Source organism: Halichondria panicea, chromosome 15 (assembly GCF_963675165.1).
Source record: "Halichondria panicea chromosome 15, odHalPani1.1, whole genome shotgun sequence".
Taxonomy (NCBI): domain Eukaryota; kingdom Metazoa; phylum Porifera; class Demospongiae; order Suberitida; family Halichondriidae; genus Halichondria; species Halichondria panicea.
The window spans coordinates 4,707,988-4,726,880 of record NC_087391.1 but is presented as its reverse complement, the minus strand read 5'-3'; the positions used below and the strand labels follow the sequence as shown (position 1 = coordinate 4,726,880).

The following is an 18,893-nucleotide window of genomic DNA, read 5'->3' as shown; positions in this document are numbered from 1 at the left end:
TCACCTGAGCAAGAGAGGAGGTCCCAGACTTGGAGGTGAGTCTCTGAGGCTGTCACGAGATACTGGGAAGAGCTCTTATGACCAAACACCATACACCTATAGACACACAAGAGGAACAAATAATGAGCTTACATCCATGAAACAAGTAGCTGCTAGCCTTCAACACATGCACAAGAGATTGAATAAGAGACAGTACTTTGCACAGACCAAAGGTTAGCTTATTAAGGTACCCAACATCACACACTTACGAAAACAATTTACAAGTACACCAAAGCTCCATGTGTGTACACTACAGTGGCACTGTTAGCTCACCGATAGTCTCCACTCTTGAAAGGGTTGCAGAGAGTCTTCCTCAGCTCACAGTTCACTGGGTCCCACAGAGTCAGACACTGAACATATTGGATAGAGACAACCAGTAATCACAAACAGCACACACACACACAAATCATAGCTACACGAAGCTTTAGTACAGAAAAAATTACTAGGGGGATGGAGGGGGGGGGCAAGCTACCTTTAGGGAGGTATACCCCAGGAATAATTATTGTCAAGGTGTGGTATATAACTATTGCTCGGTACGTGCATGTGATACTGTTTGTGATTGCAATCAGACTGAATGTAATGAGTTCTAGGTATATTTGTGCACCTCAACCAATATTATTCATGCACTCACAGTCTTGAAGTTGACAGCCAGTAGTGACCCATCCTCACTGAAGCACGCCCCCACACTCTCCAGACCATGGTAGTAACCCACTGCCTGACACGACCATGACACACCCACTTCCTCTCCTAGGAGGACCCACGTCTTGAAGTGGCCATCTAGACTCGTAGAGACCAATAGAGGGATCTGATTGGACGTCTTGTTGGTACGGTGACGTGGTTGGAAGGTGATGCTGGTGACAGGTCGATCGTGAGGTGGCTCCACACAAGTGTTCAGAGTGTATCTGAGGGAGACAATAAAATACAATCATGATTACTGTATATGTGTCAATAATTATTTGGCAGAGTATAATGTATAAACTACATGTAGCTAGCAGACAGTACTATAATTAATTATGGAGTCAATCATATTGTTGGACATAGTTGTACATTGTGGAAAGGCACAACATTCATTTAATCATGTGATGTGATAGTGACATACACACTTCTCAGATAAAATCACTACTCACTAGACCACGCACACAAGTTTCAGTTGAAAGACCACTGAAACTTAGAGCTGAGCAGTTTCAAGTACTTGGTATCAATGGCCACAAATGGTAAGTTATGAGTACCAACAACACATACATTATGCAAGATCTGGGTCTTATAAGGATTCTGTTGACACAGCAATAAATGCAGTAGTATGATAAGCATGGAAGCTGACTAAACAGCAAGTAACAGGAAAGAGACTAGAGGCATGCTGAAACTTTTGTGAACTGAGTTTTAGTGGTGCAATGGACTAAGATCACAGCAAAGTCAGCAAAGAAATAATGGCTTCTGATATGTTATGGCACAAACTACAATTCTAGCTTTCTACTTTAGTGATCCTTGTCCATTGTTCCTGGTACGGAATCACTTCAGTGACAAACACGTACCTCGAATAAAAGCCCCGTGTAACTATAGCTAGCCATGCAGCCAAAGTGGAATTTCAAGCTAGCTTTTGTTCGCTTTTATTAATCCTTAACATCGAATCTGCCGCTATTAACTTGTTGTATGGAGGCTATATCCTGTAACACAGCGCTACGGTATCCAGGTGTGATATTCACATACATACTTCTCGGTAAAATCACTCTCCTATAGACCACGCACACACACACAACACACACAAAAGTTGAAAGACCCAATAATACATGTACTTGATCAGCTGAGTAGTTTTGGTTAATATTGGCACAAACGGTAAGCTTTCTATTTGTTTCCTAATCACACATACAATGTATACGCTTAATAAACAATGTATAATATATATTGACAGTTATTTCAACAATATAGATGCAAGAACACTAGGCGACCTCAGTGACCTGCTTGAGCCGCACGACGTGTGTCGCTTCAACAGAGTTCAGCCACGAGACAGCTCAACAATAGTTGTTGTGTATCAAGTGAGATTGGAACCGAGTGGGGAGATATATCGAAGTAAATCAGAAACAAACAAACAAACTCATGAGCATGCTGAGCTAGTTGCTATAAAGAAGCAGAAAAAATGGCTTGATGAGACGATGAAGGATCTAACTGGACAAACAGAAATAAGCCTCACCACGATGGCTACCAGCAATCCTTGCTTAAAATGTCAGTCTAACATACTGGACATGCTCGTGGATTGGGAAGAGAGGCTTAAGCTTACTGTCCACTACAAGCTCCACATTGGCTACCTGTATTATGGAAAACCACCCCAAAGCGATGGAGCAATTAGAGAACAACTGGCTGACTGGAAATGGAATATGAAAGACAGGGGAGTCAACTTTACACTAGAACCAATAGCAGTGTGCGATGAACTACCAGTACCAAGTCTTGAAACTCGTAAAAAAGTGATTCCTGAAGACGTTATAAGTAAACGAAAAGAATACGACTCTAACATTGCAGATCATGTTAAGAAAATTAACGCTGCACCGAGACAACAAAAAATTGACAAATATACAGAACCAAGAGCCAATTCTCCACTGAGACTACCTAAAAGTGAGCCTGACCTTTGTTGAGAGGAGCTGTACTGCCATAACTTCATCCGTAACTCAGGGACAGTCTTACCATCATCTCTGCTCTCAACCTAGAACATAATTATTAGTTAGTAGCAATGCGATTTTTTTTTTTACTGTTGTTTCAAGCAATAATTATATAAACTCTCAGTCACATACATTGTAACAGCTATTCACTCACTGTTGCTAGCCAGTCCCCGTCAGGAGAGAAAGAGGTGTGGTCTACTGTGGTCAGAGAGAGGGGTGTGTCATCAGGCCGAGACACGTAGTTCAGGTCCGTCACATTCAACTAGTGTGTGAGAGAAGAACTGCTCATAAGATTTGCTTAGATAATGGTAGGACTTCTGGTTAAAATGATTATATGAAGACATTTCATTATACAGTTACGTACAGTACTACCGTTAACTTAAACACTCACTTGTTGGGTGACGGACTCCTTGACTGGGTCATAGAACTGGATGAACCCGGGCGTACTGTTGGTCACTATAGACATGGAACGTGGACATATCACTAGGCCAGTATTGATTCCATTCTGGTCTACAGTCTGGGTATGGGACCTCCTCAGTCCTCCGATAGTCCATTCCACCTCAGTGTCCAGTCCTGATACCACTTGCACCACTGGAAATCAAAGGTCAGATAGTTAATAATGCACAAACACACAGCATTGAAAACAGACCCGGATTTCACTATAATTTTTATTACACTGAGCTTCTATTAGCCCAGCTACTATTCAAGTACCGCGGAAAATGTTTCGTAGGTTGCGATTCAATTCTAGGAAACTACACCCACCAAGAGCTTTGCATGTGACATACCGGTGCGTGGGAGTTTACCCTTTTAATTTTCGCGTTAACTGCTCTGTCCTTAGAAATTTTGCACCTCACAAAAATGTACCCGCTATACGGTACTGGTACATTAACAAGCAAGGGGGAAGCACCCTATTTACCATGAAATGAAGGACACAAGCCACTACACCAAACACACAATCACATATCTAAAGCTATATGTACATGGTAGTGGTAATTAGCAAGACAACATAATAAGTACGAGCTACAGTGTCTAGGAGCAGCAAAATACAATCTCTGAAATTGAGATCTGGACACCAAAACTAACTACAAGGATGGGGGCGCTATGGTATCTGCATTGGAATCATCCCAGATCAGGGCTCACCATTGCTTTGCAGACCGACAGTGAAGTACTTGTCACCAGGGCTACAGGCGAGGTGTGTGATGGGTGAGCCAAGACGAGGACGAAACTCTCTCTTGTGTGTGTCCAGCTGCCAGAGGACGAGTACACCCTCCTCACCACCACTGACCAGATACGTGCCTGTGGGGGGAACATGAAAGAAGGAAGTGAGTAACTAGACAATTCTAGACACAGGCAATGCTATATATACATAGCTTACAAGTGCATCACATGTAGGAGACTGTCACAAATGAATATTTATGCACTCCTGCGCTATCGCATATGGAGACTATCACATACAATACTTGTAGGTGAGGATACATGAAGATTTAAAATACTGGAAAACCAAACCAAACTAAAACCAAAACTCGTGATGAGGGGCTATGGTTGGAAGTTGGAAGTTACGTACCATCAGTGGTGAAGCAGAGGTCCCCAACAGCGTGAGCGTGCCAGTGAAGGGTTGTCTTGACTACCTCAGTTCCCCTCTCAGCATAGTTGTACCTAGAGTGAACAGTAGTACAGAGTAGCAAATTGAATTAAAAAAGCACTGCAAGTATCACAGGTGCTGATGCCTCGGTGGAGGTGCCAAAGCTACATAACACAAAGCTTTTATACACATTATTATATCATGATGAACATTTTTGCAATAATTTAGGCAGAATCCAGGGAAACTCAAATAGTGGGTAATGATCGACCATGATTGTTGTTAAAAACGATTGATGCCAAATGTTCTAAGTATATATAGGGTTGGTATCTGATATAACACTCACGAATATAGCTGAATCAGCAATAAAATAGTGTTATAATAACATTTCCATGGTTTCCATGGTATAATTAGTCATAATTGATAGTCGTACTGTAGATGTTTCCATAGATTGTCTTTGGTGAAAATAATTATTCTCTCGGCTGCAGCTGAGTGAGGCTGAACTATAAAAAATATTTGCTAATGGCAGAGCTTGTCTTTGCAGCCAAACTATCCATACACAATAGCTTTAGAAAGCAACTAGTGACTTGCTACCTAGTACCTGCTACCACCGATATCATTGCTGCTGCTACTCTAAAGAAAAGCTTTGAGGAAGGTAAGGAAAGCCAACTCAAAAATGTTTGCTTAATCTAGTGTAGTGTAATATTATAGACATTAGTAATTCTCTTAGTCAATCAAAATGCAACAATAGCAGACAAACCTTGATCCAGGAACACGCTACGTCAGTTAGAGCTAGTGGCATGCAAAATTGACTCTTGCAGTAGCATTCTAACAGAGCTTTGCGGTTTCCACTCGCCTAGGATTAATACACCACACCCTAAGACCACCCAACTATAGTGGTGGCCAACGATCACCATTTTTGTACACGTGTGAAAATGGTGTGATGGTTTAAAGTAACAAATATAACAATTGTGAACGACCTTATAAGCGTAGCCTCATCGATTATATATACACATAGTTGACATGTGTAATATTACTTGGCATTGTTTTAAAAGACAATATCATTCTTTGCTGAGCCGACTACAAGCCAGGCCAAGATGCCGTCCAACCAAAATGATTGCAATGAAACATCTCTCGAGTTCACTAGGCAAACAGCGCTGTCAGTTGGAATCCCTGGAGTGATCTGCCTAGCTCTGAGTATAGTTGGACTAGTAGCAGAGCTAGTGTTTGTTTGCAAGAAAAAGAACAACTTTCTATTAAGGCTTTTCATCTACTTGTCTGTGGCCGTCACTGTTGCTCAAGTCGTTCAATCGCTGTACCTAATCATCTACTTTTACCCAGAAAATGGGCGGCTGTGTGCAATCATAGAGACAATCATATACTACCCGTCAATGGTCGAATTTTTTTTCATAATCTCCGTTAACTGTGTCCTACTGTACAAAGTCTACAGCAGTGTGCAAAGGTCGTGCTATCACTGCCACGGATCTAAATCAACTGAGGTTTTATTCGTTGTAGTGCATTTTATCACTCCACTCTTTGTTGTCGGCCTTCTGATGGCAATTGCTGGGAAACCAAAGTATTGGCAGCCCTCCAACGAATGCCACATTGCCTACAAAAGTGATGAAGACTGTGATCGCAGACTAGAGTTTGAACTTTTGTTTAAACTAATTCCAGAGTGGATCCCAGTGGCTATAGAGATACCGCTGAGTATACTATGCATATGTACGCTAACAGTATGGTGTTGCTGGTTGCTAAGGAAACATTTTCTAAGAGCTCGTATGAAAACTATCTTGAAGGAAATTGGACTGTTGCTAGGTTTCCTATCAAGTTATTGCATAATACGAATTGTCATTGAAATATTGAACGTATTTTGGTACCAAAACTCGGCCATAACGATAATAACATACGCCCTCTATCCGATAAATCGAGTTACTATTCCATTTTCGTTCATTACCTATGTTTGCTTCGTCTACCTCTGCCCCCCAAGATCCGATAAAGATACCAACCCCCGCACGGACCAAGACACCCACCCCCCCTCAACCAGGATCAGTCTCCCTAGCAACACAGTTGATCATGCCCCCAACTTTCTGAGTGAGAGCACATATATGGACAGTAGTTATATTTATATGGATAGCGATACAGGTCCCACAGAAACAACCGTCCTGCTGATTAACTGACACTATAATGAAAGCACGGCGGGTGCTGATGCCTCAGTGGAGGTGTCAAATTATAGCAATAGCTTTTATTTTATATCACGATGAATATTTTTGCATAAAATAATTGTACTGCATGCCAGACTCACACGAGGAGTGGGTAATAATCGACCATGATTGCTGTTAAAAACGATCGATGCCAAAATTCCAAGTCTAAAATGAATGGCTGCATCAGCAGAGCCTTACAGCCCTCTTCTCACTCTTGCAGCTACCAATAGCTAGCGTTCTAGTGCAGAGCTAACTACTAAGTAGAGTAGCAACACTCCATGGACATGTTTTCTACGCACTCTTCTGAAAAGGGTGCAATGACATTCCAAGTAAGCAAAACTAGGCATAACTCGAGAACAAAGAATTATTTTGAAAATCCACTACTTCAAATCCAAGAAAACATGACTAGAAGCCTATAGAAACTCTTATCTGCATGTCATTGTTCCTTGAGCAGCTGTAGCAGTCTACACACACACACACACAGAAACACGCTTACACAAAACACGCTACCGTATACCTCGCTTGCATATGCGCACCAAGGCATAATTAGCACTACAAAAAAGAACTGACCTAATGACACACTAATTTGCACACGACGCAGTACAATACTATTACAAGACTCTTCAATGAATACTAAAGCATTACAGTTACTTACCAGAGGACAATCTTCCCAGTGCTAGTGCCAGTGGCGATGCAGTTCCTTGTGGGGTGCACGGAGAGACACTGAATAGGGAGATCACTGATGTACCTGAGAGGAGAGATTATGGTAATACCGAGATCATAGCAATCTGTTGAGTGAGTACTACTAGTCAGCTAACCTGTTGTTGTTATCTGTCACAAAGTCGTATACATAGAGCACTTTACCACTGTAGGCTATCATGTGGGAACCCTGTAAAGATATAGTTATTAGAGCGTATTGCAACAGCATGGCTGGCATTTGCTTTCATGAACCTACATCACGGTTGAAGGTGAGGTCATGAGATGTTCTCCACAGTCGCAAATATTTCTTGGACTCCTTTATTTGGTCGCTAGGGGGAATTGTTGGCTGTCTCTCTGTGAGCACGCTACTGGGCATGCCCACAACCCTTAGGTTAGTATCATCTATGAGTGAGTGAGAGGATTAGTCAACTTTAGTGGCACAATAATCACACCTTTGGCTCCGATGAGTAGGAACACTGAGGGGTCAGAGTGCTTAGGGCGGATGGCAAGCTTGTACAGTGGAACTCCAAAGTCAATCACCTGGAGGTATAAAAACAAAAAGGGGGTGGGGCTGAATGGAGAACAGTGGGTGCATATTCACTCACTCTGAGCAGAGCTCCGTCAGTGGTATCCCATAATGCCAGGTGTCCATCCAGTGATGTGGTGTACACCTACAGTGGTGCACAAACACTTATCAAGTACTACTACTGGTGCATGCAAATTGACTGACTGCTATAATAAAACTATTCTTCCCTGACATGTACACAATGAAAAATGTATGCAAAACTCATTGTGTATGTGAAAGTTTTGTTGACCGTTTTAAATCAAGCTCGAAGGCTCAAAGAGTAAATTAGTAGTATGTCAGTAGTGTGACAAAACTGCTAATTAAATATCGTACCTGCATCTTGTTCGCTGGGTTGATGAGGATTGAGGTGACATCGTCTGTGTGGTGTACGAGAGTGTGCACCACTTCTCTGGAGTTGTAACTGAGTATCTTGACATGGCTCCCACAAGACAGGTACATCCACCTGGTATGAGATAGGACCAACAATTTAGTTTGCAATTCTTCAGCTAGACGTTCACTTACTTTGCATCTTCTGAGAATTGTACCTTGGCTGCATTGAAGGTCTCCCCACCTTGCACCACTAGTTTGGACGTTTGCAAGCTCTCCTTCGGCAACATTCTCCTTCTAATATCACAGGCTTCAGCTAGCTCGTCAACGAAAGTTCAGCCACGTGGAGTGGTACACGAGATCCATTGGCAACAAAATGCTGGAGGCGTGTCCAGCAAGAGAGTGAAGTGCCAGGTCAGCCATTGTAGCCGGCCCCATAACTCTATGCTATAGCTGTACTGTACTCTGTGAGAAGCTATAAGCTTGGGAAGGATAAGCTCAAACACTAATGGAAGCAAAGATGAAGCTGCAAAAGTTCCTTGTGAGATAGCCAGAGAGAAGCCAATGAAACATGACGTGTAAGTCCAGTGTTTGTGGTATAAGTATTGTCTTGAATTATTTTATATGACAGAAATACGTGAGTGGTAGCTACCAGATGTATCTCAGTACAGTACAGTATACATACAGTAGTTAAGAGTGTCTTTGTAAACACACACATAAAATCCAATTGTTACATTAACGATCTTTACCCATTCATTTACTGACCACTAACAACAATTTCAACTATTTATTTAATGATCTTTACCCATAGTATTATTACAACATTCACATAATTAGTCCATTATTGCATTAATGATCTTTTCCCATTTCATCTTTCTTAGGAGTGAGTTTCTTAACTTATGTAAATTGTGTGCGGACATAGGGGAATATAATTGTGATACAGCAAGTCGAAGATAAACGGCTTAATTGTGGTCAGGCCACTATTTGTAACTGTTAATGGGGTACTGCTAATTTTAAGTAGATGTTAATTTGGTTAATTGTACTCTGAAATTGATACACCAGTTGTCCCCATGACAATGCTGTACTCGGGTGTATATCCATTAGTGACACTAACCTTGCCTCTCTTTAGTACTATAACAACATACACTATAACAACATACATACATACAGTGCAAGATAACGCTAGGCCACCCACAACCCACTATGTTCCGGAAATTTCTGTAGGATCCTTGAAAAAGCACTGTGTATTTTTTCCACTATATAGTAAGTGATGCTAGACTGTAGCAGGCTCAGCTGGTCGTAATCAGTGCTCTGCTTGAGCCCCCTCTAGTATAAATAGGCCATCTAGATTCCTTTTTAAGAAGCTTTACAACTGTTTATGGTTAAATTTTTCGGCTTTTGAAGTGTGTAAACACATCCCAATACAGTGCACCTGTACTACCATGGTTAAGCATGTAGTCATGTTGTTGGCCCTCAAATATCTTTACCATCTCTATGAGCCACAAGTTTTGTGTAGGTGGTAGGTAGGAGCACAATAAGATTGTATTATTAGGAGATTCTTAAATTTATGTTTTTATGTCTCGGGCGGGTTTCTATTGACTTCTATTTTTATGTTTTCATTAATTAAGTCAATTTGGGCATTTCGTATTAGCTTCTTACACCTATTTTGTTTACAATTCTGTATAATGTTGAACTTTACACATCAACAGAATCCTGTATTTGATTAAAACAGTCTATCCCATTTGGTATGGGTAGAGCGTTAATTAGTCCTCCACTCAGCAAAAATGTCATGAGGGGCTTAAACCTAGACATCCTGTTTTGCCGTAAATTTTAATGAATGTTCAATCATTGAATTGACTCGCAACCATACTTGCAGGAAAATGGCACGACACTAGGATATGATCTAATGTTTTACAGTGTTACTAAAAACAAATTACATAATTTAATTAATGTGGCGGGTGTTTTGTTTGCCAAGTCAGCAGGGTACTCTCCTCTCTAAATTTGGTGTATTATTTGGGTACAGTATAGTAAATATTTTGAAATACATGTTTTGCAGGAGCCATAAATATTCAATCACACCATTTGTGTTTGCTAGACACACACACACGCAGCGGAAATATTGGAATAATAATATTATCACAGGAGGTCGGCTATTGATGGAGACACTAGTAAGAGCTCCCTTTAGCCCACCATTCTTTTGTGAATAGCCAATACCAGGATGTGTTTATTCATCCCTAACATTTCCTCCATTAGATAGAAGACATACACTATTGCCTTCAACCTTTATCACGTATGTGTGCGTGCACCTGTGTCTGTATTGTGCCTGTGTCTGTATTCTGTTTGAGCTACAGAATGTTTGGTGAGCATTAAACATATCCGAACTTTGCGAGGGTTGATCAATTCGCAACAATAAAATCGCAAAACCTAAGGTAACATACAACACAATTCTTGCCAGAACGCAATAGTTAGATCGCAAAGGGTAAATTTTTTGGCTGATTTGGCAAACAATATTCTAGTAATACGGTAGCTGGGATTGTGATGAATATGATAAGTAAAATTATGTTCTGTAATAACATTAGTTGTCTGATAGATATGGATGAGGTATGTACGTACTTATTTATGGTCAGATGATACTAATTGGCCGTGCATGCACTTTATTTTCCTTTAAGTTACTTAATAGTTTCAAGCTCCTTATTGATAATGCAATTCAATCCCTTTACAGAAAATGCTTTACAAATTTGATTTCAGGGTATTTGTCATTGCATACACGGAGTAATTTGATCATCCTGCTGGCTATGGGTTTCTAATATAGAAGTGATCTTTTGTCAATTTGTTCAGGAATTCCTCCGTCTGTATTAGGTTAATCTGTTCTTCCTGCTTGTGTAGAGGCTTCTGCTCTGTCTGTGGCTTGTGTGTGGGGGTGTTCTTCTTGTGTTCCTTATGGCTTGTTTAACAGCATCGTCTGTAAAGTGCCCCAGTTCTCAGTATCTTGCACATAGCAGAGCCTTGATGTCCTCGGAAAGACACGCACTGACGCACTGATTTCCTCATGAAGCCACTTGTATTATTTGGGACTATTGCGTGCAGACTCTTTTGTATGTATCTGAATCACTGCTATAATATTTTGATTAACTGTGTATAGGTGATCATCAGTATTCATTCCAAGTAGTTTAGCTGTTTTATTGTTGGGTTTTTTTGCACTTAGTAACCCCACATTCTATTCCTTAGTAATGTCTGAAAACATCCTCTTTTTTAATTTTAAGCGTAATTGTTTTGGCAACTTCGTTAGCTGAGTTTTGTCAACTACATAATTATATTATCTAGACTAGCTAGTACTTACATACATGTAGTGTTTAATTGCAACCCCCAAATTAAGCTAGGGTACGTACTTTTCTTTCATATGGACAAAGGTGTAGCACTAACAATTGGGTAGGTCGGGAATTAAGATTTGGCTGGTGAGATTGATCGTAAGTTAGTCCCTTCCTTAGAAGGTCTTGCAGTAGTTGTGTATTAGACGTATTTGCGTCTGTATCAATTCAACAAACAACATGTGCTTCACGCTGGCTATCCCTCACTAATGAGCAATTTGTCACTTGATAATTAATGGAGCGAGAAATAGAATTGTTATGGGCTAGTTTTTGGCAACTGTATTCGACTGACAGAGAACTTGAGAGCAAATTTCAGTTGAAATGAACCATCGTACACTACGCACAACTGCTATTCCTACATATCCGTTCGGAGAAAAAGTGGAACTCTTAGTACATAATTATGGAAGAGAGAATTGAATCTCTCAGAACTTGAGCTGAGCAATCGACCTACATACCTTTTAACATCATTAGCTTCCACTGGTAAAATATCACTCCTAGTATGGTATTTGTATATCACTATAATCTAACTGCTGGCTTCCAGTTTCGTCTGTAAAAAAAAGTCATGGAAGCTGACTCACTCTAGGGAAGCTACATAAGCATTTTGCAAAGCTAATTATCACGACATTTTGCTGTGAGTATGCGCCCACAGTTACTAAGCAGCTGCTACATGCTTCCCATGCGTTCCTGTCCCTGACCACTCAACCTTTTAGCAATCGGTCACTGTGTGGTTTACTGTGTGGTCAGTTTCCTCACATGTATGCTCATCGACATACACATGTATGTTCATCGACATATGTAACCAAGACTAATAATTCAACTACTCGTTTACGCCTGGAACGTGTAAATTTGTTGGCTCCTCCACTAAGTGGCTTGTTTTGCCAGCTGTGGCCCTAATGCTGATACTAGACACGGAAATAATTGCCACCCACTCAACTAGTACCCAGTACAATGTGTGAATAATTCACTTACTATGTTTGCGTAACTAAGTATGTACTTGTTACACTGAGGTTGGCATGGAGACAAAGGTGGTTCCAGACAGGTATGTTTTAGGATAATTATCGATTAATTAGCCCAGTCAGTACTCCTCTGGGCAAAACTGTGGTTACTGCTAGTTGCTATAGAGGATATATAAAATCCTTACTAATGCCGGAAATTTTATTATCCTTCTTTTTATTCTTCTGAGAACTGAAAATTCAATTATACTTTTGTTATTGGTGTGTATAACTCTAATTGATCAGATCCTCTCTTCATTCATGTGGCCCAGTTAGCGATTGTGTGGGCAGGCACAATAAAAAATCCTTTCAAGTGTTTCTTCCTCTGTTGAGTCTAGACCAACCAACATTGCTATGAGCTTGAAATTGATATCTCTTGGAATTTCATACAAACAACATGCTTCTTCAGAATCTGCCACTTCAGGTGGGCAATGCTGTCTGTGCATGCTTGCGAATCCACCATACTGTTGCATAGCAATGTTCAATGTGGTTTGTACACCTGTACAGTATCGTGCAAAAACTATTTCAAGACCTGCATGTGCATTGCATGGTCTCTTTTTTGCACTGTTTTGTGAAGAAAATAATAATAAATTGTCACTGTGCATTGTAATCTAGACAATCATCTAAGGAAGTAACTAAATCAGAGTGTCAGAGTGCAGTGATGATTTTTGATACGTATTTGTATTTGTGTGAGAGAGAGGGAAGGTCAGTTCCTGGTTTTTGTTGGGTTACTGCCTCCTCCATAGTCTCAATTACCTCCTTTCTTGTTGAATGTGGGAATCACTCACCCATAACTAAGTAGGAACCTTTGAGGAATGTATTATCCAAATTATAACCGCACAACAAGTACCTTAGATTCCAGCCTATCTGATTTTCTCATGTATGTAGTGATTGCACCTGTGCAATGTAAACTATAAGGGAGAGCACTTCCTGAAACGAACTTCACAAATTCTTTTCCCAAGTATTTCAGTAGCCAATGTAGATTGTAAATGTCCAGCTGTTGTGTTGTGTGTGTGTTACTAACCACCAGTGTACATTTCTCTACTCCCCCACAGCAATGAACAACAGCAGTGATCGCTCAAGCAGTCTGTTCTCCCCCCTCCCCTCACACCAAAGCACACCCGGCCAGAGCTACACTCCCACCCCCTCACAGCACACCCTCACAGCCTCACAAGACCCCACCCCTCTCACCATCAGTGCTCACGACATAGATGGAGGCAGTAAAGATTTCACAGAGTACACCAATCTCGACATAAGTAGTCTCAACTCTACTAAGACTTCAACTAACAAGGAGAATGCATTGACCACACCTAAAACCACACCCACAGTTTCGATAAGAGTCCGAGTGTCTGCTAAAAAGTTAAGAGAGATACAGTCACCATACGATAGTTCATCCTCGTCTCTTGAGGGCAAGTCTCCACTACTGCACAGCATGATAGAGCCGGGGAGGCACTCCTTCCAGCCCACCCACCCACACACATCACAGGCTTCACCATTAGTAAGATAATATTAATTATGATAGGAGATACATAAAACATCAGTTTAGGGGACATTCTTGAAAATTACTATTATACTGACTACAGTTTTATTGAGCTGGTTGTTCTGTGTGCACTATACAGTTGGTAGGAGGAGGTCAGGAGAGGGCGGAGGAGAGGACAGCACTGACTCCTCAGAGGGAGCGCATAATTCAACGTAAAGTAAATTTAATTGGTGAGTGCATGTTGTCGGAGAATTTACATAATTACAATTAATTATTAAGTGGCCCTGTCTACGTAAAAGTGCTTTTGTATATGCATAGTACTGATCCATTTACAGAGCACTTACTCATGGCCTGTCCATTTTGTCTTGGTCAATTCGCAAAATGTATTATTATTAAAAATTATTTTGACTCCGTGCACCTATTATGCTTTCACTGTCTGTGTTGACACGCGTACAAAATATAAACAGTTGTGTCTCTGTTTTTCTGTCCACACGATCTCTTTCTCACGAAAATATCACCTGCCCAAATTAAAGTCCCGTATGTAGTCTACAGAAACCCATGCTTTCAAAAATATTGATATATACAGCATGAAGATTATACACACGGACGTACCCAGTCACATGTTTTGTTTGTCAAATACAAGAATTCTGTGAACTCAAACTCTCCCACCAGAAATTTAGGCGCTGCAATGCTCAAAGAGTTACTCCCTTGTATCTCATGAATAGATATTGCCTAAGTAAACACTTTCCCACAGTTTTAGACAATGTTGTCAACTCATTACCCTCTTCAATGTTGGTGTTCAACACAATGTGGTTAAGTGATTCAAGCTGTTGCTAGCTGATTTTCTTGGGATTGGCATTTGTTCCAACTTGCAAATAACGTCTTAAGTCTGATCTGTTGGAATTTGTTGACCTTTGACCAACCATTATGAGCATATGTATGTAAAAGCTTTTCCCTATTTTGCCCATAACAGGAGATGAAAGACTACCTGTCATGCCTTTAAAGCTAAATATCCTTCCTACGTGTAGCAGTAGTGATATTCAATTTCAGGTTTCCGTTTTCTAAAAATTTAATTCATATATTTTGGTTGAGACTTCTGACTGTGATCTGAGAAGGGCTTGATTTCCTGTGAATTAAAGCTTTGAAGTGCTTGATCTCACGCAAATATAAATTTCTCAAAACAAATTAATTTTCCTGGCTTCTAAAATCTATCAAGTTGCAGTAGAGTTCAAGTGTGGTTTATTTTGGTCAAGGTCTTGGTGGGTGGTCAGCTTAGGTTACTGTGGGTGGTTAGGACCACAACCAAAGTTCAACCAACAGTAATCCAATAAATAGGGACCTGGCCATTGAGTATAATTTTCACAAAGTACAGTGAAACAGCTAGTGGTTAGACTAGGTGGCCTTCACATACCACAGGTCCAACCTACATGATGGGAGCACAACCTCGCTGTAATAATTATATAATTTATAGAGGGTAAACTACAGTTATAGAGTGACCATAATAGACATCATAGTTATAGGGGGCTCCCTAACCCTCCTTGGTGCAGCTGAGTTCAATACTGCCATGTTAATGCTCTTATTGTGGGCATGTTGCTAGACCCTGTGTCAGGTAGCTATAGTGAACCTACCAGCCACATCCTGGTATGTACTGTCGTACAACTTAATGTGGGTGTAAGTTTTTGTTTTTTAGCCGGCCTTCCCATGACCTTGGTCTCAGGTGGGCACAACTGTAACAAAAAATAAGCTTTTGCCAAAAGGTTAGCGAAATACCTTCTACAAAGGTGCTAGGACTCCTTTGATTCACCCTATATGTGATGACCCAGAGGATAAAAAACTTATTTCTTTTATCTTTGGTTTGAGTTACCTTGTGCTGTGTTACCAATGAATTGAGAAATTGCTTAATCTATTTTTTATTGCCGTGTAGGGAATACGGACCAAGACACTCAGGCTGGCACTAAGAAGGTGGGTTTCTTTAGAGTACATATGGAGAAACAAGGCGAAACAAGGCGGCTATCATCTCTTTTCAAAAATCTGTATAGTCTTGAGCTAGTGTAGGAAAGTATACCGACTACACTGCTCTCATGTATTTTCCTCTATGATTGGTTAATTGTTTCCTTATTACAGAGTCTCCCCCACACACTTCCCATGTTCAGGTTTCCCTTCGACAAGGAGTGCTTCAAACCAGACCAGATTCAACTGACCCCCAAGATATCTCATGTGAGTAGCCCCCTCCCAGCCCAGTAAAATTAATGGCGAGATTTTGAGTGTATGTTGGATGTGAAAAAAGTACATACGTACAGTATAATGTAATTTGGTGATTTAAAATATAGGGCAAGCAGTACATGTATATCCCCACTCTAATCATGTACTCTGTCCAGACTGGTGATCATTTCTCATACACATGTGTGGGCAAGGTTTTTACTAACTGGCTCAATAGAATTGTTTTTGTCATACTTAAATCTGTACTTGGCACATGCTTGTACATGTACATGCATTTCTCCATTTGTATATGTACAACACCATATAGCATTAATTTGACCCCAATGTCAATAGGTTGCATCAACCATTAGGACTTTCTTATGGTGTTTCCCAATCTGTTTGTTCCTTTTTCGACTAAATATAATTCTCAGGACATTCCTATTTTTAGACTCTGGCCCTCCCCTTCATTATTAACCAGGAACCAACTGGAATGAAGCCTTTCATGTGTTGTTGGAACTAGGAACTATAATGTACAGTCGGTTCTGTGTTTTGATTCAATTAGTCCGTCTGACATATTGAAATACGTCATTATTGCACAAGACTGATTTTCCGTCAGTTTGCAAGTCCCCTAAAGCTACGTAGTGGGTTACCCCCATTTCTTAGAGGACGATTATAGCGGTTCATTATGAATGAGGAAAGTGTAATATGCAAATGAGGAATTTAACATAAAAATGGTTTCTATTACCCCCATTTCTTAGAGGACGATTATAGCGGTTTATTATTAGCTCTAGGAATGAGGAAAGCGTAATATGCAAATGAGGAATTTAACGTAAAAATGGTTTCTATTTTGATTGCACCAAACTTCTAAGTACTGTTGTAAGTGAAAGTTCTTCTTATGTCTTTGCTATTTCACGGGAAATATTGAATTTCATCTTTCATTCAGCCATTCTGTAACCATAAATTATTCTTTATTCCTATTTGTTTATTTACATACCTGAATGTACAGTCAGCTCGGAAAGAGTCATACACATATCCAATAGTTGCCACACAATGGCTTCCCCCGTGTAATTAAACCACAGCTATATACTAATTAACATGCTTGGTTGTGGCCAAAACAAAGAGAACCACACATGAGCGTAATCAACCAAGAATTCCTTTGTACTTTTTGATGATTACCCACAATGGGTGGGATGGAGCATCCGTTTCGTGCAATAAAGGATCTCACTTACATTGATTGTATGGCTTGCCAAACTGTATTAGTTTCATTGCATCGTGTATGTGTATGCACGGGTGCGTGTGTGTATACGTGTGTGTGTCACTTTTCTTATTCAATTATTCACTGTTAGCAGCCAGATTAATGCATTTCATATAGCGTGTAGAATTATACAATAAAATACATACGTAGGTTCTGGAAGCAGGTGGATTATGATCAAACACTTATGTAATTACTGCAGCTGACAGTGTGCTGATTCAGAATGAGGTGTCCACAGAACAATGCACAGCTCAAGCCTCCAGGGACAAGCTGCTCTACTGGTAAGGCTTCGTTCCTCTATTTGTACTGGGAAGCAACCGGCTAAAGAAGCATGATGAATCAAGGCATCTGTTTATTTGTCTCTGCCTGCCCTTTATTTTGTCTCCACCCAATTTTCAGTTAGGAAGCAAGCGTGGTACCCGCTGGCCCTGTAAAGGAAGTATTTGCCTCTAATTAATTGCACTCACAAGGCTATTGCTAGAGGTTATCAAAAGTGCATATCTAGTTTCTCACGCTATCTATACAATAGGCGCATGTAAAAATTCACTCTTTCCACAGACTGTTGACTCCTAGCTACGTAGCTCGCTTGCAGCTGCACTTAGAAGAAATCAGTTTGGTTGATATAATTGTGATATGTCTTGCATAAGCTAATTGTCATGCATGAGGTTACATCATATGTGTATTCAAGCACTTGTTTCTGCACCTAGTAATTGTACACACTGTTGTTATGTATAAAGGTGCCTAAAACACCCCCTTCTCCCTAACACATTGCCTCCTACACAGATGCTGCTATGCACAAAAAACAGGGTGGCTACTGACCATAATTCAATCAAATGTCTGCTATTTTTACCACACAGGCAGGGACTCCTTAATTGTTATGATCAAATGTTTTTCAATTATAACAGGATGTCACATTTTGCTCTGTAACATTTTCCCTGGCAGGAAGTCACAGGACGTTGGCACCTCTAGGGCCAAAGCTGTGTATCATGTTCAACCAGTGGGGTTGCCAGACAGTCAAAAATCACATGTGGTTATTTCAGACGTTGTACAGGCAGCAGATCAGGTAATCCTGAGTCTGTGGTAGCTAAACTTGTGAGAAAGAATTTATAATCCATTTTTGAGGTTTAACAGACTTTTGTGTGGGAAAATGTTCCAGGCTGTGTGAGGAATAAATGTATAATCATGGGAAAACATGAGTCTGTGGGTTTGTAAATATGTCATGTAGAGAGATGATTTATCTACAGCAGCTCTCCCACACTTAAACTTATCTGATAATCAATTGCTAGCCTATAATTATGATTATTTCATTCATGCAGAAAATCAAGATGTCTGAAAATCAAAATCGTCTCAGAGAAGATGGACAATTTCGATTTCACGAGGAGACTGCTAAACTGGTTGCCACGTGTACAGCAGCAGCCACTGCTGCTCTCCTGGGAACCCATCAGGTATGTAATTTCGATTTCTGAATAGAATTCCATAATGTTTAGCTCGTCTGTTGGGGTAGTTACACCCACTTGTCTACACTGTATATTTTATACATA

The 18,893-nt window shown here is 40.4% G+C and overlaps 3 protein-coding genes across 8 annotated transcripts in view; 2 read left to right on the top strand and 1 right to left on the bottom strand.

Moving 5' to 3' along the window:
- LOC135348468 (WD repeat-containing protein 75-like) overlaps positions 1-8,433 on the bottom strand; it is a 35,945-nt gene extending 27,512 nt beyond the window's left edge. For 2 of the 3 annotated variants that reach the window (XM_064546687.1, XM_064546686.1), the window contains exons 1-12: positions 8,257-8,433; positions 8,068-8,197; positions 7,775-7,840; positions 7,622-7,709; positions 7,426-7,571; positions 7,289-7,359; positions 7,126-7,218; positions 4,255-4,346; positions 3,831-3,986; positions 3,082-3,281; positions 2,845-2,952; positions 2,658-2,734 (exon numbers count right to left, since the gene is read on the bottom strand). In XM_064546687.1, coding sequence (XP_064402757.1) covers positions 2,658-2,734; positions 2,845-2,952; positions 3,082-3,281; positions 3,831-3,986; positions 4,255-4,346; positions 7,126-7,218; positions 7,289-7,359; positions 7,426-7,571; positions 7,622-7,709; positions 7,775-7,840; positions 8,068-8,197; positions 8,257-8,351 — 1,322 coding nt within the window. In that variant the 5' untranslated portion in view covers positions 8,352-8,433. Of the gene's footprint in view, positions 1-4; positions 97-312; positions 390-670; positions 942-2,657; positions 2,735-2,844; positions 2,953-3,081; positions 3,282-3,830; positions 3,987-4,254; positions 4,347-7,125; positions 7,219-7,288; positions 7,360-7,425; positions 7,572-7,621; positions 7,710-7,774; positions 7,841-8,067; positions 8,198-8,256 lie in introns of all 3 variants that reach the window. The other variant, XM_064546685.1, reaches the window with a different exon arrangement.
- LOC135348480 (uncharacterized) lies at positions 5,309-6,525 on the top strand. The gene has a single exon (XM_064546701.1). It carries the CDS (start codon positions 5,367-5,369, stop codon positions 6,444-6,446), a length of 1,080 nt encoding a protein of 359 aa, XP_064402771.1. The 5' UTR covers positions 5,309-5,366; the 3' UTR covers positions 6,447-6,525.
- A 14-nt stretch (positions 8,434-8,447) lies between the features above and the next one.
- Positions 8,448-18,893, top strand: part of LOC135348466 (mucin-17-like) — a 36,103-nt gene continuing 25,657 nt past the window's right edge. For 3 of the 4 annotated variants that reach the window (XM_064546681.1, XM_064546682.1, XM_064546680.1), the window contains exons 1-9: positions 8,448-8,639; positions 9,232-9,324; positions 13,477-13,919; positions 14,041-14,131; positions 15,826-15,863; positions 16,055-16,118; positions 17,555-17,633; positions 18,295-18,415; positions 18,669-18,797. In XM_064546681.1, the coding sequence (XP_064402751.1) occupies positions 8,633-8,639; positions 9,232-9,324; positions 13,477-13,919; positions 14,041-14,131; positions 15,826-15,863; positions 16,055-16,118; positions 17,555-17,633; positions 18,295-18,415; positions 18,669-18,797 (1,065 nt within the window). In that variant the 5' untranslated portion in view covers positions 8,448-8,632. The remainder of the gene's footprint in view (positions 8,640-9,231; positions 9,325-13,476; positions 13,920-14,040; positions 14,132-15,825; positions 15,864-16,054; positions 16,119-17,554; positions 17,634-18,294; positions 18,416-18,668; positions 18,798-18,893) is intronic. The other variant, XM_064546683.1, reaches the window with a different exon arrangement.

Excerpts from the sequence above, each read along its gene's own strand:
- LOC135348480 (XM_064546701.1), top strand. The coding sequence starts at position 5,367 with ATGCCGTCCAACCAAAATGATTGCAATGAAACATCTCTCGAGTTCACT.